The sequence below is a fragment of the Suillus plorans genome (assembly GCF_016647745.1).
Source record: "Suillus plorans strain S12 chromosome Unknown HD556scaffold_24, whole genome shotgun sequence".
Lineage (NCBI taxonomy): Eukaryota > Fungi > Basidiomycota > Agaricomycetes > Boletales > Suillaceae > Suillus > Suillus plorans.
The window spans coordinates 353,672-369,753 of NW_024537408.1; the positions used below are offsets into that span (position 1 = coordinate 353,672).

Genomic DNA, 16,082 nt, shown 5'->3' on the forward strand with positions numbered 1-16,082 from the left:
TAGAAATCTCAAATACATCCAAATATCAGATGGCCTACCACCGGAGATCAGTACTCATCAAACAGAGTGATGCGCATAGCTGCTTCTACTCACTACTCATTGCTTCATGGCAAATTGCACCAAATTAACCACTTGCTTCGTCAAATAAGGCCGAACTCATCTGGATAATGTGAACTTGCTGCGAATACTTACTTGAACAGAAACAGAATATCCAAAATGCGTGAACAATGGCTTGTGCCACACAGTTAAATTAAATATTTACAAGTAGATAGGCTGAAACGGAATGCAGATGGCCTTGAGGACGAACGCAGAGAAAAAATCAAGACCGCTGAGGCAGAATTGCTCAGGTAATGATAGCCTATAGGGTTACCGACTGACCCAGATTCCCACGAAACGAAGACCATTCTCTCTCCTGGACCTGGTGGTGAATCATAACCGATTTAAACCAGAAGACAACTGCGGCTGGTTAGGAATCGCATATCGAGGTATTGTGCTGATGATGTTTCACGGTAAGAATCTAGAATGCTAGCATCCAGAATGATGCACTCGCTCAAACACGTACGTACATTAGTAACTTGCAACAGGTACCTATTACATATATCGGCAATATATCGGTCACGGTCTTGACTCGTGATGTCTGGCCGGCAGGTAGGCAGCTGATCCTTCTCAGGGAGTCAACTCACGACTCACCATGGCCTCAGAAGAAAGCCCTTTGCTGGTGTCCACCCCGCATGAAGCTATCTATGACCGATTCACGCCAAACCAAAAGAAGTGGATCCTGTTTCGCGTGTCCTTTGTGGGTTTGTTGGCTAGTGAGTACTGGGAGTTTAAGCGTACTGTCGACACGGAGGCGTGATACTGATGAACATTGGTCAGTGTTCATCCAAGTGACGTTCGTGCCTTCGATCCCTCGGATAGCTAAAGATCTCGACTTAACGGATGCTGTCGTCAGGTGTGTGTTGTATGCTCATCCGATGTGTAGTGATTGAACTATTTCCCAGCTTGGCTTTTAGCATATCGATCTTTGCTAATGCCATCGGAGCGTTGATTTGGGCTTCTTATTCGTCGTTCTGTGCGTGCATCCACGGCGTGTATTGTACTCGTGGTAGCTGTTGAGTTCTAACCACAGTCCTAGTATAGATGGACGCCGAACAATATACCTGTGGGGAATGCCGTTTATCTGTGTTGGGAGCTGTGGTGTTGCCCTGTCGGCTTCATTGCAGAGTCTGTTATTCTGGCGATTCGTGCAGATGTTTGGATGCTCTGGGGCGTTGTCGTTGGGGATTGGCGTAATTGGTGACCTCTATAAATTGGAGGAGAGGGGGACTGCTGTCGGGGCATTCTTTAGTGTGAGGAACCATGATGTTTGAATGGTTTTTTCGGTTTGGTACTGACATATCTCAGATCACACTTATCGGGTACACTGTTGCCCCGTTTGTTGGAGGTAAATGCATTCTGGATGTTTTTGGCCGCTGACTCTAGCGACGCATTTGAGCAGGTGCGGCGACACAGTATTGGTCCTGGCGCAATTTGCATTATTCCATTGGTGCATGGGGATTACTCGAGATGCTTTTCATATACCTTTCGTTGCCTGAGACGAGTCATCCCGGCACATTGGGCATCGATAAAGTACCGTCCAGGAGATCGATACATATCGTATGGATTAATCCTCTAAGCACTCTTTGGTTGCTTCGCAGTCCAAACCTATTTGCGGTTGTGAGTGCATTTACCATGCGCTAGTGCAAATTCTCAATTTGTGTGAGATGTAGATGCTTGTGTCAGCTCTAATGGTCAACACTATGTATGGTGTGTCGTTACTTGTTACTGATTGTGCAGTGCATTCTCACTTAAAACAATGCAGTTCTCGTCGTACCGATGGCGTATACTATTGTAAGCTGACAATTGTCTTCCATCTTGCATCCTGTCCTGATCGTGGTGTAGGGCGTCCAGTATGGAATCACGAACGAAGCCATCATCGGGGCGTTTTTCCTCCCAAATGGACTGGGAAGTTTCAGTATGTGCAGAGCATTGTACTCGCGGAGCACCAATACAATCTTTAACAGCCGGAACTCTTATTGCTGGCCGCCTATCGGACATTGTAATCAGAAGATGGCGGGAGAAGCGCAGAGGAGCGTGGTGTCCCGAAGATCGTTTGAGAGCAACATGGATCGGAGGGCTGATTATTGTCCCGTTGTCTGTTGGGGCGTCAGGGCTGATCACAACGTATATTGGGGGCCCGATCGGCCTCGCGCTGAATATATTATGCCTCTATGCGAATGGAGTGGGGGTAAGTCCTACCAGCTGGTCCCCTCACCTCGTACATAATGCAATTCACCGATTTTATAGGTCGATTCAGTAACGAATCCTATCAACTCTTATAACGTGGACGTGGTACATTCTCGAAGTGCTGAGGCCACAGCTGCTTGCATGTTAGTCTCTATGATATTGCGTGACTATCAAACCTGAACGCATCCATGTACCTGTTAGAGCGAGCTGGTCGCTCATTCTGTCTGCTGCCTCTACTATTATCGTTCCATCGATCGAGCGTATAGGTGTTGCGTGGACGAATATCATCGCGGCTGTTTTGGCGATCATTGGACAAGGGTGAGGGACTTTTTGACCACAAGACCGGTGATACTGACATAGTAATGCTTCAAAATTTCTTTTGTAGGATCATCTTCTTGACAATTCGTTATGGCGATCACATGAGGGCGAGCATAGATGTTGGTTTCTCGACAATAGAGAATAACTGACAGATTGACCTTCGTTTATCTGGAGGGAGGCAATATGTATTATAATCAATATGGATCAAGCTCAAGTGGTGCGCGCACATGGCATTGCCGTTCTTACAATATGTAGAAATAAGTACTGCAGCAGGTATTAGTACTTTACTCACTGGCGGGTACGCCCGTCGCCAATTGTACGTGAAGCCTTCTTCAGATCATGTCACAAACATTTTAATTAAGTATCCCTTGTGAAATCCACTGCTCGCGCTCACCTCGCCACCAAACTCATCCGAGTCTCTTACCGCCTTTGCCAGAACATGAGTACTGACACGAACAATTCCTCTGCAACTCCAACAGTCGTTGTGCTTCAGCATGTGACTCATCCCGAGAGGGACAATCAGTTCCGTGCTATAGCGGTTTCTAGCGAATTCCTCAAAGCGAACCGGAAAATGCTTCGCATACGATGTACGCAGTGTCAAATATCATTGGCGAAACCTTTGAAATGCGCAAAGGTGACAGTCAAATATCCAACTGAAGTTATAGGCGTTCCTCAGTCTGGCAAATATTTTTAGTGTAAGAGCGTTTGGTATTGCTCAAGAGAGGTAGGATTTGCGACTGAAACGATGCAAATATTTGCAAGTGCTGACATGTCACGGTTCCTAGTGTCAAAAGAAACACTGGTGAGGATGCCGCCTATGATTGACACTCACTCCAGCCTTGGACTTGTGACTCACGCTAGGATATTAGGTCCACCCACAAACCGAGATGCCACGAAGTTGAACGCTCCTCGGGAGCTCTCAAATTCATACGAATGTTCATTTTGAATCCGTTACTCATGAGTTTCCTCAAAATTGGTGTCGTCATCGACTGTGGCCTGAATGACAATCCCCGGATCGGATTCGACGTGCCGTTCGGGGTGCGCGTTGATATTGCAATTGAGCCGAGTGATGTCCTAGACTTCGCTGGATTGTATTTGGGCAGCAAATCATTTGGGGAGAAGCTTCAAGGGATGGTGCAGGTCAATGCAATGGCACAGTATGAACTTACGCCAGAGCGGGTGGACAAATGGCGTGAGGCTCGGGCAAGGCATGACGCAGAGGGTTTTGCCAAAGATCCTGTTGGACTCGTGGATTTCATTGATGCTACTTGCACAGAACACTCTGGGAATGCGGCAACCGTCGAGCTGCACTTCCCACGTGTTGTCCTTGACATCGCCAAGGCTCGAGAGCCTTTCTTACTTGTCTCTGCTGTCACGGGCGCAGAAACCAGGAAACCCATGAGTGCTATGTCATGTCTAGAGTGGGTTCTCTGTTCTCATCTTTTCAATTCTAGGCTCCCCTTACCTTGCATAGGACTATCAACATGCATATTCGGGCAGATAAGGATAATCAATTGTATCTACGCACTGAGATGACAGATCAAGATAAGCAAATTATTCGCGCTGCAGGTCGTAACGAGGACACATATCTAGCCCGCCTTCTTCAAGAGAAGATAAAAAGGGAACACCTCTATGCCGATATCGCGCAACTGATACCCTGAGTAATTTAATGTGAGCGAACACTTCAGACTTCTCACCAGTGTTTCTGAATGTTTTCACATCAAAACAAGGAAATTCTGGCACGAGGAATCTATATCATCTCCTCCGTGACTTTCAAGTTAGTCTTGTACTGTACTTCGTCCCATCGATTGGGCCTTGGTTTTTATGTTATACCTGCTGAAAATTTGACATCTTGAAGATGCTCCATGTAGTCGAAATCTTATGGATGATGCTTCTTGGAATTGAAGCGTATGGACTGCCATTGACACGGGTAATCGTGAGCCACGATCAGTCTTGTATTCAGTCCATATGGTTACCGGCACGATCTTGATCAGTCTCGGCCCTCCTACACGAGTTCTTTTGTCTTATCATCCCAGGTGTTTAAATACAAATATGTAGGCGAGATCTCTCGACTGAGTGGGTCATTCTTATCATGCCTGTGATGAAAGTCTTTGTCGCTGATCATTTGCATCCAGACAAACACAACTCAAATTGAATTTCATGAGACTCTCATGGACAGTCTGTTTTCCCAGGTGGTGAAGATTGTACCTGGAACGTTTGTCATGCTATGGACATTATTGCATCAGGCAGAGGATCTGTACTCAAAGCGCACTCGATGGTTCTTGTTCCTCACCCACACACCTATCGAGTCGTATCGACTGCGCAACCGTCTTTATCGAGCGAGGTCCTGACGTTGCAGCCAAAATGGGTACTAATATCACTAGGTACAATGCACAGCTCGCGCATGGTACGTGAATCTTCCAATCCAATCACCCATCTTGGCACCATCGCCGTGGTTGACACTCTGCCCATCTACAATGCCTTGCGTGATGAGTGGTAGACTTTCAGTTTCGTGAACGTCACTGGTTACTGCCAAGCTTAAGAGGATGGGATTCTCACTCCGACTTACCAAGTTGAGGGCTGTGCGCCTGCGTCGAGCTACTTGTAGGTCAGTTCGGGGCTCGCAAGCGATTCTAATGTATTGTTTTGTAGCTCGCTTAATGGTCCGCGTCCGCTGTTCACTGTTCACAAGTATGCTCCTGCTGTTACGTGTCTAATTGTTCCTGATAATACTATTTCTATCTAGTATTTTGGCAAAGGCGCTCTCCACCGTTCTTAGTGGGTACCCTCCTACCCAGATCCCCACTTAACCTTGGAGCATTTTTATCACTTTCATGATTTTCAATATATACACGATGTTCGATTGAGAGCACTCTCAGTCATTTACGACGATGTCGAGATAGCCAGGAGTTGGCAGGATCCTTGAATGACGCAAGCTCATCCAGGCCAACGTAATAGTGGCGCTGACGCGTACAGCGTATTTAAATGCACAGGAGCCAACGGTACCAAATAGTTTTGATTCATTACTTCAGCGCCCACCAGGTTCAATTGTGGTCCAACGACATCAAGACAGTTCATTATGCCAGTCACAGAATTCGCATCCCTCTCGTTGATCCCCCCTAATACACTCTCCGACCCGCATGTAATCGATTTCTTCTCCAAGGTTTCTTCCTGGCAATCATCCTCTTCAGGTTATCCGTTAACCTTCTTCACAAATTCAGCAGAGCCTGCTGAGATCTACCTCATCACTGGATGGGATGACGTGCGCGCTCATGAAAGATGGATAGCCAGCTCCAGAAATCAGGAGCTTCTTCAAATCGCGGAGGGGTTCCTCAACATTATCGGAATGGTTCACTTGGACCTGGATTTTAATGAATTCCCAGCGGGAGCCGAGTCACTGGTTTACGTGAGGTCCACTGGAGCCGCGAAGGGTCTATCAGATGAGGCAAAAGCAAAGAGTGTGACATCAATACGGTGTGGTTGGACTGGGAACGGGAGGGATGTGCAAGAGATTGGCACCAGGGTTTATTATTTCGCGGAAAGTGATACCCATTTAGAGGATGGTGGAAAGGAGGACACAGCAGCAGTGCACGCAAGGACCCATTTGAAGAGGGTGAAGTTCACTTAATACATCTTGCTTCATTGTATTTTCTGCCCTTCGTGTTATTACTTGTACAAATGTTATATATGCTATGTTATGGTGATGGTTTGTGAAAAATATACATGTACTTGTTCATTAACAAGGGAATTCACGGAGTGTTTGTTTGGCAACAGCTTCTGATCCAAACAAACACCCTTTATTCTGACAGCGGCGTGTTGGACAGGCAACGATGTCAGATACGGTTCCTCAGTCACGGCAAAAATCTCGGGCACCTCGGAGTCATCGACGGAAACGAACAAAAGAACAGGAGGATGAGAGGGGGCACGCAAAAGAAATGGCTGTTGAACACGACTATGATAGGACACCAAGGGAGCCACGTTCAAAACGCGCAAGAACCAATGGCAAAGGCAAAGAAAAGGATTCTGAACTTGAGCTAGGCGAACTACCCAATGACTCAAGTAGACCGTTCGGCGACGAATTCATACCGTTTGCGGTCAGTGATAATGAAGCAGAAGCACCCAAAACACAGGACTCTCATCGCAGTAATGTGGAAATAATAAAAGAGAAAGCGCGGGAACGAGAATGGGACAAAGGGAAACGAGAAACACACGGGGATGGCTCGCGAGATGGAGGTGGTCGGGGAACAAAACGAACGTACGAAATGGTCTTTGATGATGAAGATTTGAGGGACCACAAAAAGCGCAGACAGGACTTTGCCCCTACTTCAAGAAAGGCTCCTTGGATTGCCAAAGTCGACTGGGACAGCTGTCGCAATGTTCCGGAGATGTATGTTTTGTAACTTTCCTTGACGTTGTGAGCTGATTTGCCACAGGTTGCATCGCGAGGTTGAGGCATTCGTTCGTTACATGTCACCAACTGAAGTCGAAGAGGAAATACGAGGACTGGTAATCATTCTTGTTTCGAATGCGATCACGAATGCATTCCCAGATGCCCAGATACTACCCTTTGGAAGCTATGAAACCAAACTATACCTCCCTAATGGGTAAACATTACATGTATCGTGTTAGAGTCGATACTAATAATTGCTCAGGGACATAGATCTTGTGATCAAATCAGAGTCGATGGCGTACAGCGATAAAGTGAATGTCCTACGGACCCTCGCTAATGTCATCAAACGCGCGCGGATCGCTTCCAAAGTCACCATCATTGCCAAAGCCAAAGTGCCTATCATCAAATTCGTCACGGTTTATGGCAGGTTGAACGTGGATATCAGCATAAATCAGGGTAATGGCGTCGTCGCGGGCGATATCGTGAACGGCTTTCTGACCGGCATGCGCGGATGTGGGTTTGCGCTCCGGAGTCTCGTCATCATCGCAAAAGCATTTCTAAATCAGCGGGCGATGAACGAAGTGTATACCGGTGGTCTGGGCAGCTACAGTATTGTTTGTATGGCAGTCAGCTTCCTCCAGATGCATCCCAAGATTCGCAGAGGGGAGATAGATGCAGAGAAGAATCTTGGAGTTTTGGTTATGGAGTTCTTTGAGCTCTATGGTTGCTATTTTAATTATGAGGAGGTAGGGATATCCGTGCGTAACGGTGGCTCATATTTTAGCAAGAGACAGAGAGGATGGTACGATTTCACAAAGAGGAACCTCTTGTCCATCGAGGACCCTACCGATCCTTGTGAGCTAAATCTTTTGAAAGTTTTCACATATGGTTCACCATTGCTCCCTTTACCACCAGCGAATGATATTTCCAAAGGCTCTTACGGAATTGCAAAAGTTCGGCAGACTCTTGCAGGAGCCCACGGAATCATGACATCAATGGCCTTCTTGCGGGCTGGGATCTTAGGTGCACGTAAGGAAGGGCGGACTTACTCTTTACGTGGACACAGGGAACCAGAGGACATGAGCATTTTGTCCAGTATACTTGGCGTCACCCAAGAGGTATAGCTCTCTTTATACTCTCAACGGATGTTAAACATCGCAACAGACTTTGAACAACCGACTATTAATTCAAGAAGTTTATGACCAGCGGTTGCTCCATAAGCTGCTCGGGACCTCTCCCAAGCCCCGTATAGTTGTTGCCGATGTCCTTGAAACTGCTACTCAGGACAAATCGTCGATGATTGCAAGCAGCAGCACACGGACCCGGGAGCGTAGCGTGGATATGGTGCTCGAATCCGGCGATGAGTCGCTACCGCAGGAACCCAGTGGTTCCTGTCAAGATAAGGACGAGCTTGGTAAATACCATATCGAGAGGCGGCGCACCGTACAGAGGAATGAAGCTAGTCAGTCAGATGAGCAACCCGAATTCACCACCGACGAAGATGACTCAGTAGATGAGGAAGAAGTGCACTATAATATGGGTCTAGATAACGGGGCCTCTGGTGATAAAATGCGAAGTATGACGAGCAAACGCAGATCATTTTGGCTTTCCAAGGCGATTGGGGTCGACAGTGCCGAAGACAGTAGCTAATGACATAGTATTACGGTGCATCAGAGAACCGGAGAAGTAGAAGTATTTAGCAAGGTTACAAGTCGGGGCCGAATAAGCTCGAAGTAGACAAAGTTAACCAAGTAAGTATATTTGGAGATGAGGGAGTTAGAACATCTTGGTGCATCAGATGGTTACTCACACTCACTTAATCTTGGTTTCATGCACAACCGTTGCTAGCCAGTCGTTGAACCTTTCTCAGTCGCTTGAACTTTGTTTTAGTGGCAATTCCATTGGCATTTGGAGATTTGCGACGTTCCAACTGGCGCCAATTGTTCTTGGGTTCTTCGTTCATTTGATTTCGCGGTCACAACGCTTCAACCCGCCGCATCACCAATTATCCACACCTCCGAGTCGTTTCAAATCTCAATAAAGTTTACCCGGTCAATGTACGTGGACAACTTCTGGTATGTCTCTGTATGCTAACCATGAGACTATAGGGCAACTTCGCGCGCGTACCCTCCTCCAGTCAATCTAAAGGAACGTATTGCTGCCCTCCAGCAGAGGAATGTCTCCCCAAGTCAACAGCAATTCGCTTCAAAGAACCTCCCGAGTAGTGGAACCGGATGTTTGCGCGACAAAATCGCTAAATTTGAGGAGAAGGGAGGCGTCCCTGTCCCACGAGGCAGCTTCGCAATGGGTGCGCCTCAGTTGGCAGAAAACGCACCGGCAAAGAAGCGTGGAGAGTTGTATGGGAATCGAGTGGGGAGGCCAGGCGGCTCGCCATCGAGTCGCTCTGGCTCACCTCTCCCCCCAGCGGACGACTCACCCTTGCCAAGGAAACGTTGTGTCTCTACCGGGGGTACACTCTTGAAAGGCACTCCTCCGAGATTCAAAACGGGGGTGCCTATTCCACCGCTTCCACCCACACCGTCGCCGGCTTCTCCTTTTGCTCGTCGCAACTCCCTAGCAGTTGATTTTGGTCCTACTCAACGTGTCGTCAGCCTCGGGGAGGCGTCTCAGCATGCAGATGAAGATATAGAATTTCCCTCACCTTCTCTGCCCACTTCCCCTTCGACGGAAGTAAGAGACCCCGTTGGAATTATAGCCCCGTCCCAGACCCTTGAACCTGTCACCTCATCAGATGATGCACTTCCCCAAGATATGGATACACTGTCACAGGCAGAGCAGGAGCCAGCGGTACTAGAGCTTGGCTTGCAGGCTGACTCTAATCCAGAGCCTGTGATAGCATTGGATGTCGTGACGTCATCTCAGTCCTCACCAGAAGTCGTAACCGTCGTGGAGGTGACTTCCGCTATCGAGCCTGATCCTCCTTCGGACGAGAAGCCTCAATCACCATATCATCGCTCACTGTCATTAGATGCATCTGTGATCGACGCTCAGCCTTCGGAAGTTGTCCTTCCCGACTCGTCTTCAACTATTTCCCATTCGCTAGTAGTCGCCCCCAATGCGGTTACGGAAGATGACTCGGTATTGGCTCATCCCCTGACGTCTACCATTACCTTGGGATCCGATGATGTCAATGACAAGGAGCATGATGACGTGGCTACATCATTACTAGTATCTCCTCCTACTGAGGAAAGTGGGACCATCTCTATCATCGTGCCTCATCCAAAGATCCAAGTACAACCCAGCCTCCCATCACCTGATTTAGAGATAGAGACTACCAAGCCTGAAGTCAAGCGCTCTTTCACGGCTATAGTGCATCACAAGGTCACAAAAGTTCCCGCTACCACAGCACCGACTTCATCCCTTTCCACACCTATAACACCACAAGTTGCGCGTGTGCGGCGGACGGGGATCACTATTGCTGCCGAACCGCTTTCGAGTCCGGCCTATGGAGAACTCGCCGTCCTGCTAGAAGAAGCAGCATTGCTTGAGATGAAACTAACTGAGGGGGATGGTTCAGACCTGGTAGAGGCCGCGCTTGCCAAAACCCCAACCTTCGACACTTTCGCAACCGACTTCCGATCCGTATCTTCCTCGACACTCACAGAACACGTCAAAGCCCCATCTACGGAACACGTTACAACTCCATTTGTGGAACACGTTAAAGCTCCATCTGCGGAGACCGCCTCCCTTTCAGAGCGTTCTGTATCTATTCCATCCATCCGAGAACCTAACATGGATGGGGACATCCCCGAGGAGGACGAGGGTGACGGGAGGAGTCTGGCTTCTACATCTGCATCACAACGGTCTCCTTCACATAGGAGGTATCTCTCGAGCATCAGGCGGCTGACTAGTCGTCGTTCGTCGAACTATATGCCTGGGGCGTACCCTCGGGATAGTATTTCAACATCCTCTGAAGACTCCGCCCCGGTCGCAACACCATCTGATTATGGAGATGGGTCAGGCTTTGGTATTACATGGCCAAGTGTATCTCCGAAGAAAGGCGGTGTGGGAAAGTTTGCGGACAAATTGTTCAACCGTAACAGAACCAAGTCGAACGTCAGCGTAGTGGAGACAGGTGTGTAAGCTGCTCAGAAGAAAAGCTTCGCATGGACTAAATTATTGTATGCCGTTCCTCAAGACCAAGGCTCGATATATAACTCGCCGAAGAGGTCGTTTATATTATCCCAGCCTCCGAGCTCATCCCCAACTAAAAGCCCTCCAAGTCGCCATGCTAATGAATTACCTAGCTCTCGTCCATCGCACTGGATGGTCTCACGGGACTCATCATCTTCTCCTGCTCCCAGTATCCTTGAGAAGGAAATCTTTGATGAATTTCCTTCTGTGCCACAGACGCTTCCTCCGGGCCCGCATCACCTATCTCCAGACCTCTCAGGAGTCGCAGTCCATCAATCGTCAACTCTCCCGGTCAAGGCTCGGAAACAGTCGCAACAAAGCTGATCCATAGTTTGAAGTGCTTCATCTTGAGTACCGAAGGAGTTAGCTAGCCTCGCTTCGCTCCTCATGCTGTCATGGCTTTGCTTTCGTTTGTGTATTCTTGCTATCTTTCAGTTTGAACTTTTGCTAGTAAATTTGTGTTTCGGTGTATAGCTTTTATATGCTTCAATATTAATATCGTCACGGCACCGGCGCCAGCCCTCGCCTCACTTATGCCTGACATGTTTTGTGTCCATTGAATTGAATGCGGACTAGTCTTTCCCATTTTGTGTTGGCAAATGACTGCTACCACATAATTCTACCATCAATGGATGTTCTTCGACTCCATCTTGACTCAATAACCATTTCCCCTTTTACCATGCCTTGAATGAATGATTTACTCATCTCCAAGGGTCTATCTTAAGCAGTCATACAAAACTCCATTAGCATCAGGAGGTCACATCAATAATTTCATACGGGTGAATCCTAATTTGGAGCCAGTTTCTCAATTTCCCATTATGGCGCAAAACCCGTCATTCAAAACAAAACAAAATTGTGCTGAGGTCTACTTTATGCCTCTACCCACTGTTGTCCCCTTCGGGGTGACATACGAAAAATTGGAACGATACAGAGAAGATTAGCATGGCCCCTGCACAAGGATGACACGCTTTCCCGGAGTGGTAGACCTACGGGTCTCAATATTTATTGCTCTTTTTTCTTGAAATCAAGACAAGTATCTCTGATTGGCCTTGTTTATCGCCATCTTATTCTTCGTCGCCGCTCAAGCGCTCACTTGGCAGTGGCAGCGACCGGTTGGCTTGCACCGAATGATTCTGAAACACGCAACCACTTTGCCGAGACAATTTCGAGAGTTCTGCTCAGAGACGAGGAGTCCGCACTTAAACTGCCACATCATTTCGTCTATCAACGGTTCCCAACTTATGTTGGTTTATGATTCCCCCGACCCACGGGTGTTAGCTTCCTGGAATACTTGCAGTCCATCAAGTCATTCTTCCTCCCCCACACAATGTATTTCCTGCTACGTCATTTGCGTGCGCATTGATACACGCTAACCTCCGAATCAACGCGTTGGGTGTCGCGTAAAGTGCAGGATGTTCTCGAAAGAACATATACCCAAGTTGTGGCTCCCGTAGCGATGAGTTCTGGCCTGAGCCTATCCATCTCATTCAGGCTGTGGTGGCAAGAACGAAAGCAGGTGACTTGACTAACAATCCAGGACGACGGGGTCATGGTCAAAGTCAAAGTCAAAGTCAAGAAAAAAACAACTTGCATTGGTGGCAGTAACGATTTGTGCCGTGGTGTACTACCAAGATAACAATCTACGATTTTCCACATCTGGTCGAAAGGATATGCTCATTCATCTGATACGGACGCTTGAATTCTCTTCCGCAGTCTGCACAAACAGCCTTAATCTTCCCCTCATGCACCTCCCCGACGTGGCGAGTGAGGTTATCCTTGTTGACGAGTGCCGAGCACCCGTCCCAGGTACATTTTACTTTGTCCTTTGCTTGGCTAGCCTGCACAACGGGGACAAACAGTTGCACGTCGGGTCTGAGTCTGGCTGAAGAACTTGATAGGACATGTTCCTCGAAATAGATGCCTTGGAAGGGTGGCACAGCGGGCTCATAGCCATAATCGGGCGTTCCACACAGCGATAGATCTAGGGACACATTGTAAGCGTTTAAGGAAAAGCTGTGAATGATAGGGAATCAACCAAGGTGAGGATCTACATTATCTGATGGCAATTCCGTGACACGCGGGTCGCAGGATGCCGAAAAGGCCTCCGAGTACATGCTGTGCTGGGGGTGAGTTACATAGTTGGCAGAACTGCGGGCGTTGTGGGGCAATAAACCTGTACATGGTAAGTGTCTAAGAAAAAGCCTGCGTATACAGCAACTCACCTTGGGGAGAACCTGTACCCTCTGACAGCAATCCCGTGACCCTGAATGATGTTCCATGGGGTGCAGGCTGTGGCACGAGGCAGTGAATGATATTGAGGTCATCGAATCCAGCTTTGGAGTCGACGGTGCTATTGCATCCGCCTGAATTCTCCGTTGTGGCATCTGACTGGCAGTTGTCAAGGAGTTCCCTAAAGAGGCTACGGACCCCTTGGATTTCCTCGTGCACGCGATACTCTAACCTGTCGAGGTGCTTAAGACATGACTGCAGGGCCAGTCTCGTTGAATGTTGGTCAAGGGCCTGCCCTGACCGTAAGGACGATGGGTTTTGTGGTGTCGATCTGGATGAATTCATGGTGCGTTCATGTCTTTTTTTACGATGCATGCGTAGGCTATCCATCTGTTCTGTAGACTCTAGGCGAGAGGTGAAGCAGTGTGAATGCGGGAGAATACTTGTTATTCTTGAACACCAAATGGAACATCACCCGAAGCCTTTATACCGTGTTCTTTACGCCCATGGCGCATCTGGCAGGCGTAATGTGGACTACTCTGATCCAACGAGTAATTTTTTGTACTAGCCTCATATCGTGTAGGATCAATTGGCAGGTATTTTGCAGTGCAAAGTGGAAGTATTGCTTATCGCTTCGAATCTGATCAGCTTGGCTGCTACCTGTCATAGATTCAGATTGCTTGACAACCATGCGCAGCCTGCTTGCTTCCAAGTGACGGCCAAATGTGATGTAAGTGAATTTCCTCACATCCGAGACATCCGAGCCCATGCGCTGTGTCACTGAACGACTCATTTGAGTTCAGGTAGGCTGCATTAGAAGTCAGCATGACTCAGAAGTGCACTGCTGGGGGGCGAATTGCTCAGCCGATATGCCTCCAAACCTGGGACTGCCTAGGAGCCGTCGCCGCACAAACCACCGGGATGACAATGTGCAACATAGGGTCTATGACCCCCAAAGGACCACATTCTGAAGCAAAAGAAAAAGAAAAAAACCACCGGGACGCTTTCCAAACGAGGAGGTCGGATAATCCTCTAGTGGCCGGCTTCTAAACATAGTCACACTGATCCTCCATGCGCGTCTCTCCTAGACAGCCCTTTTCCATTGATTCCGCGATGTAGAGTCAATTGCCGTCTGCATTTGCTCAATGACATGTAATTCCATTGGCACAATCACGCTAAATTTCACTGACACTACACCTGTTGGTTGTCTTGACTGCAACCCTACCAGCCATAAAATTTACTTCTCTTTGGCGCTTCAATTAACTTTGCTGAGCGCCTCGTCTGATAATGGCTCTTAATTAGGTTTTGTTCTGACATCAATATAGGAACCATCAACCATCAGCGGTCAGTTGATCATGTCAGGTATGATGATGACGGTGGCAGCAGAATTGTATTTTTGGAAGAGACCGTCTTTGACGCATCTTTTTTTTCCTCCAATTTCTGTCCTATTGAGAGTATACTCTATGCAGGACAATACATTCTAGTCTACAGGACCCCTGGCGCATCATTTACATTGTGTCATCCAGATGTCACAGTAGTGCTGTTGGAAAACACTGCCAACCGGTTAACTCGCCTACTTCCAGGCATCGGCGGCAGCACTCACTTATCCCATCCTATAAGGCATACTGTAAGTAGTCAAGACTTGTCATCTGCTTAACCATTACGTCAAAAGGCAGTGATACTGAGTACTGCAAGCTCGTGTCTTAGTATCTCGGACAGCAATCATGTAGATTATGTAACTCTATACGACTGTCCAGATCTACCCCGAGGGTTTGCCGAGGGTCATCTACTACTATTGTAGTAGCGCTGGGAAGCGTCAGTCCCCGACTTCAAAAAATGACGATGGATTGGCAGTGAACAGTCTATTGGTATATCACAATTGTCGAAGTATGTACACCAAGCAGGTACTTCCAGATCAGATGCAGCACTACAAACTCGTCACTGACCTTCCTTTTGCTTTTTGAATCGTGGAGAGCTTTCTTAATGTAAGTTGTGCATGGCAGCAACTGTATACGCCACAAAACAAGTTGATACATGTGGGAGCCATGAGGGTCGCGACTGCTAGGTCCTAGACAGGCTGATACTATGTCCTTGACAGAGCGCAAGACGATAGACGGGTAACAAGCACGCCAGACTCGTGAATGAGAATCTAACAGAAAACAGCCATTAAGCAACAACTCAAAAACAAAAAAAAAAATACACGACACCCAAAATGTTTGCTCCAGCATGAGATGGGTATAGTGCGTTACCAGGCATGATCAATAAGTGAATTGCACACTCAGCAGCAAGCAAAGTACCCTGTGATCTTGTGTAAGTAGGTGGGACAGCCTGAGGCGCCGTCAGGAGACTCTCGAAGAGGATATCATTCGATATGCTTAAGCTCGGCGTCGAGAAGTGAAATGCATTGACGCTTGCCCCATTTCGCACATCTGATATTTTAGTACCAACACGCAGAACAGTACTTAGAACAGGTGCAGACAATGCAGACAAATTTTCTGCATTGCAAACATCCGAGTCAGTGTAAGAAAACTATTAAGGATTATCTTTTAGTCTGGATTTAATTCGTCAATAAAACAAAGATACGGAGAGAAACTAAAATTAAAGGACATACACAAGTTTTATTACAGAGACGATCATCGACCTCGACATCATCGTCATCGATGGCACCGATCAACTAGTACAGTTTTCTCGAAAGGGTTCCCAC

General features: G+C 47.7%; 6 protein-coding genes across 6 annotated transcripts; 5 read left to right on the forward strand and 1 right to left on the reverse strand.

Annotated features, from left to right (window-relative positions):
• Positions 1 to 691: 691 nt before the first annotated feature.
• Positions 692 to 2,753, forward strand: HD556DRAFT_1236230 (major facilitator superfamily domain-containing protein; the record flags this gene model as incomplete). Its single annotated transcript, XM_041297807.1, has 13 exons — positions 692 to 812; positions 877 to 952; positions 1,002 to 1,072; positions 1,141 to 1,349; positions 1,405 to 1,444; positions 1,496 to 1,716; positions 1,770 to 1,806; positions 1,862 to 1,890; positions 1,942 to 2,014; positions 2,064 to 2,287; positions 2,347 to 2,429; positions 2,488 to 2,604; positions 2,672 to 2,753. 13 exons carry the CDS (start codon positions 692 to 694, stop codon positions 2,751 to 2,753), a joined length of 1,383 nt encoding a protein of 460 aa, XP_041160899.1.
• Positions 2,754 to 2,961: 208 nt separating this feature from the next.
• HD556DRAFT_406016 (uncharacterized protein) lies at positions 2,962 to 4,519 on the forward strand. The gene is made up of 6 exons (XM_041310519.1): positions 2,962 to 3,238; positions 3,299 to 3,328; positions 3,390 to 3,406; positions 3,474 to 4,025; positions 4,079 to 4,275; positions 4,335 to 4,519. Exons 1-5 carry the CDS (start codon positions 3,044 to 3,046, stop codon positions 4,263 to 4,265), a joined length of 981 nt encoding a protein of 326 aa, XP_041160900.1. The 5' UTR covers positions 2,962 to 3,043; the 3' UTR covers positions 4,266 to 4,275; positions 4,335 to 4,519.
• Positions 4,520 to 5,394: 875 nt separating this feature from the next.
• On the forward strand, positions 5,395 to 6,349 carry HD556DRAFT_406336 (uncharacterized protein). Its single transcript, XM_041310520.1, has one exon. It carries the CDS (start codon positions 5,684 to 5,686, stop codon positions 6,230 to 6,232), a length of 549 nt encoding a protein of 182 aa, XP_041160901.1. The 5' UTR covers positions 5,395 to 5,683; the 3' UTR covers positions 6,233 to 6,349.
• A 28-nt stretch (positions 6,350 to 6,377) lies between these two features.
• On the forward strand, positions 6,378 to 8,786 carry HD556DRAFT_1367487 (uncharacterized protein). Its single transcript, XM_041302841.1, has 5 exons — positions 6,378 to 6,991; positions 7,038 to 7,208; positions 7,257 to 7,849; positions 7,910 to 8,112; positions 8,159 to 8,786. The coding sequence occupies exons 1-5, from the start codon at positions 6,435 to 6,437 to the stop codon at positions 8,642 to 8,644; spliced, it is 2,010 nt and encodes a 669-aa protein (XP_041160902.1). The 5' UTR covers positions 6,378 to 6,434; the 3' UTR covers positions 8,645 to 8,786.
• Positions 8,787 to 11,838, forward strand: HD556DRAFT_1367488 (uncharacterized protein). Its single transcript, XM_041302842.1, has 3 exons — positions 8,787 to 9,051; positions 9,103 to 11,090; positions 11,154 to 11,838. Coding segments are annotated over exons 1-3 (2,310 nt in total). The 5' UTR covers positions 8,787 to 9,049; the 3' UTR covers positions 11,474 to 11,838.
• Positions 11,839 to 12,789: 951 nt separating this feature from the next.
• HD556DRAFT_1442651 (uncharacterized protein) lies at positions 12,790 to 13,723 on the reverse strand (the record flags this gene model as incomplete). The annotated part of the gene is made up of 3 exons (XM_041306489.1): positions 12,790 to 13,130; positions 13,185 to 13,322; positions 13,372 to 13,723. The coding sequence occupies 3 exons, from the start codon at positions 13,721 to 13,723 to the stop codon at positions 12,790 to 12,792; spliced, it is 831 nt and encodes a 276-aa protein (XP_041160904.1).
• Positions 13,724 to 16,082: the final 2,359 nt, after the last annotated feature.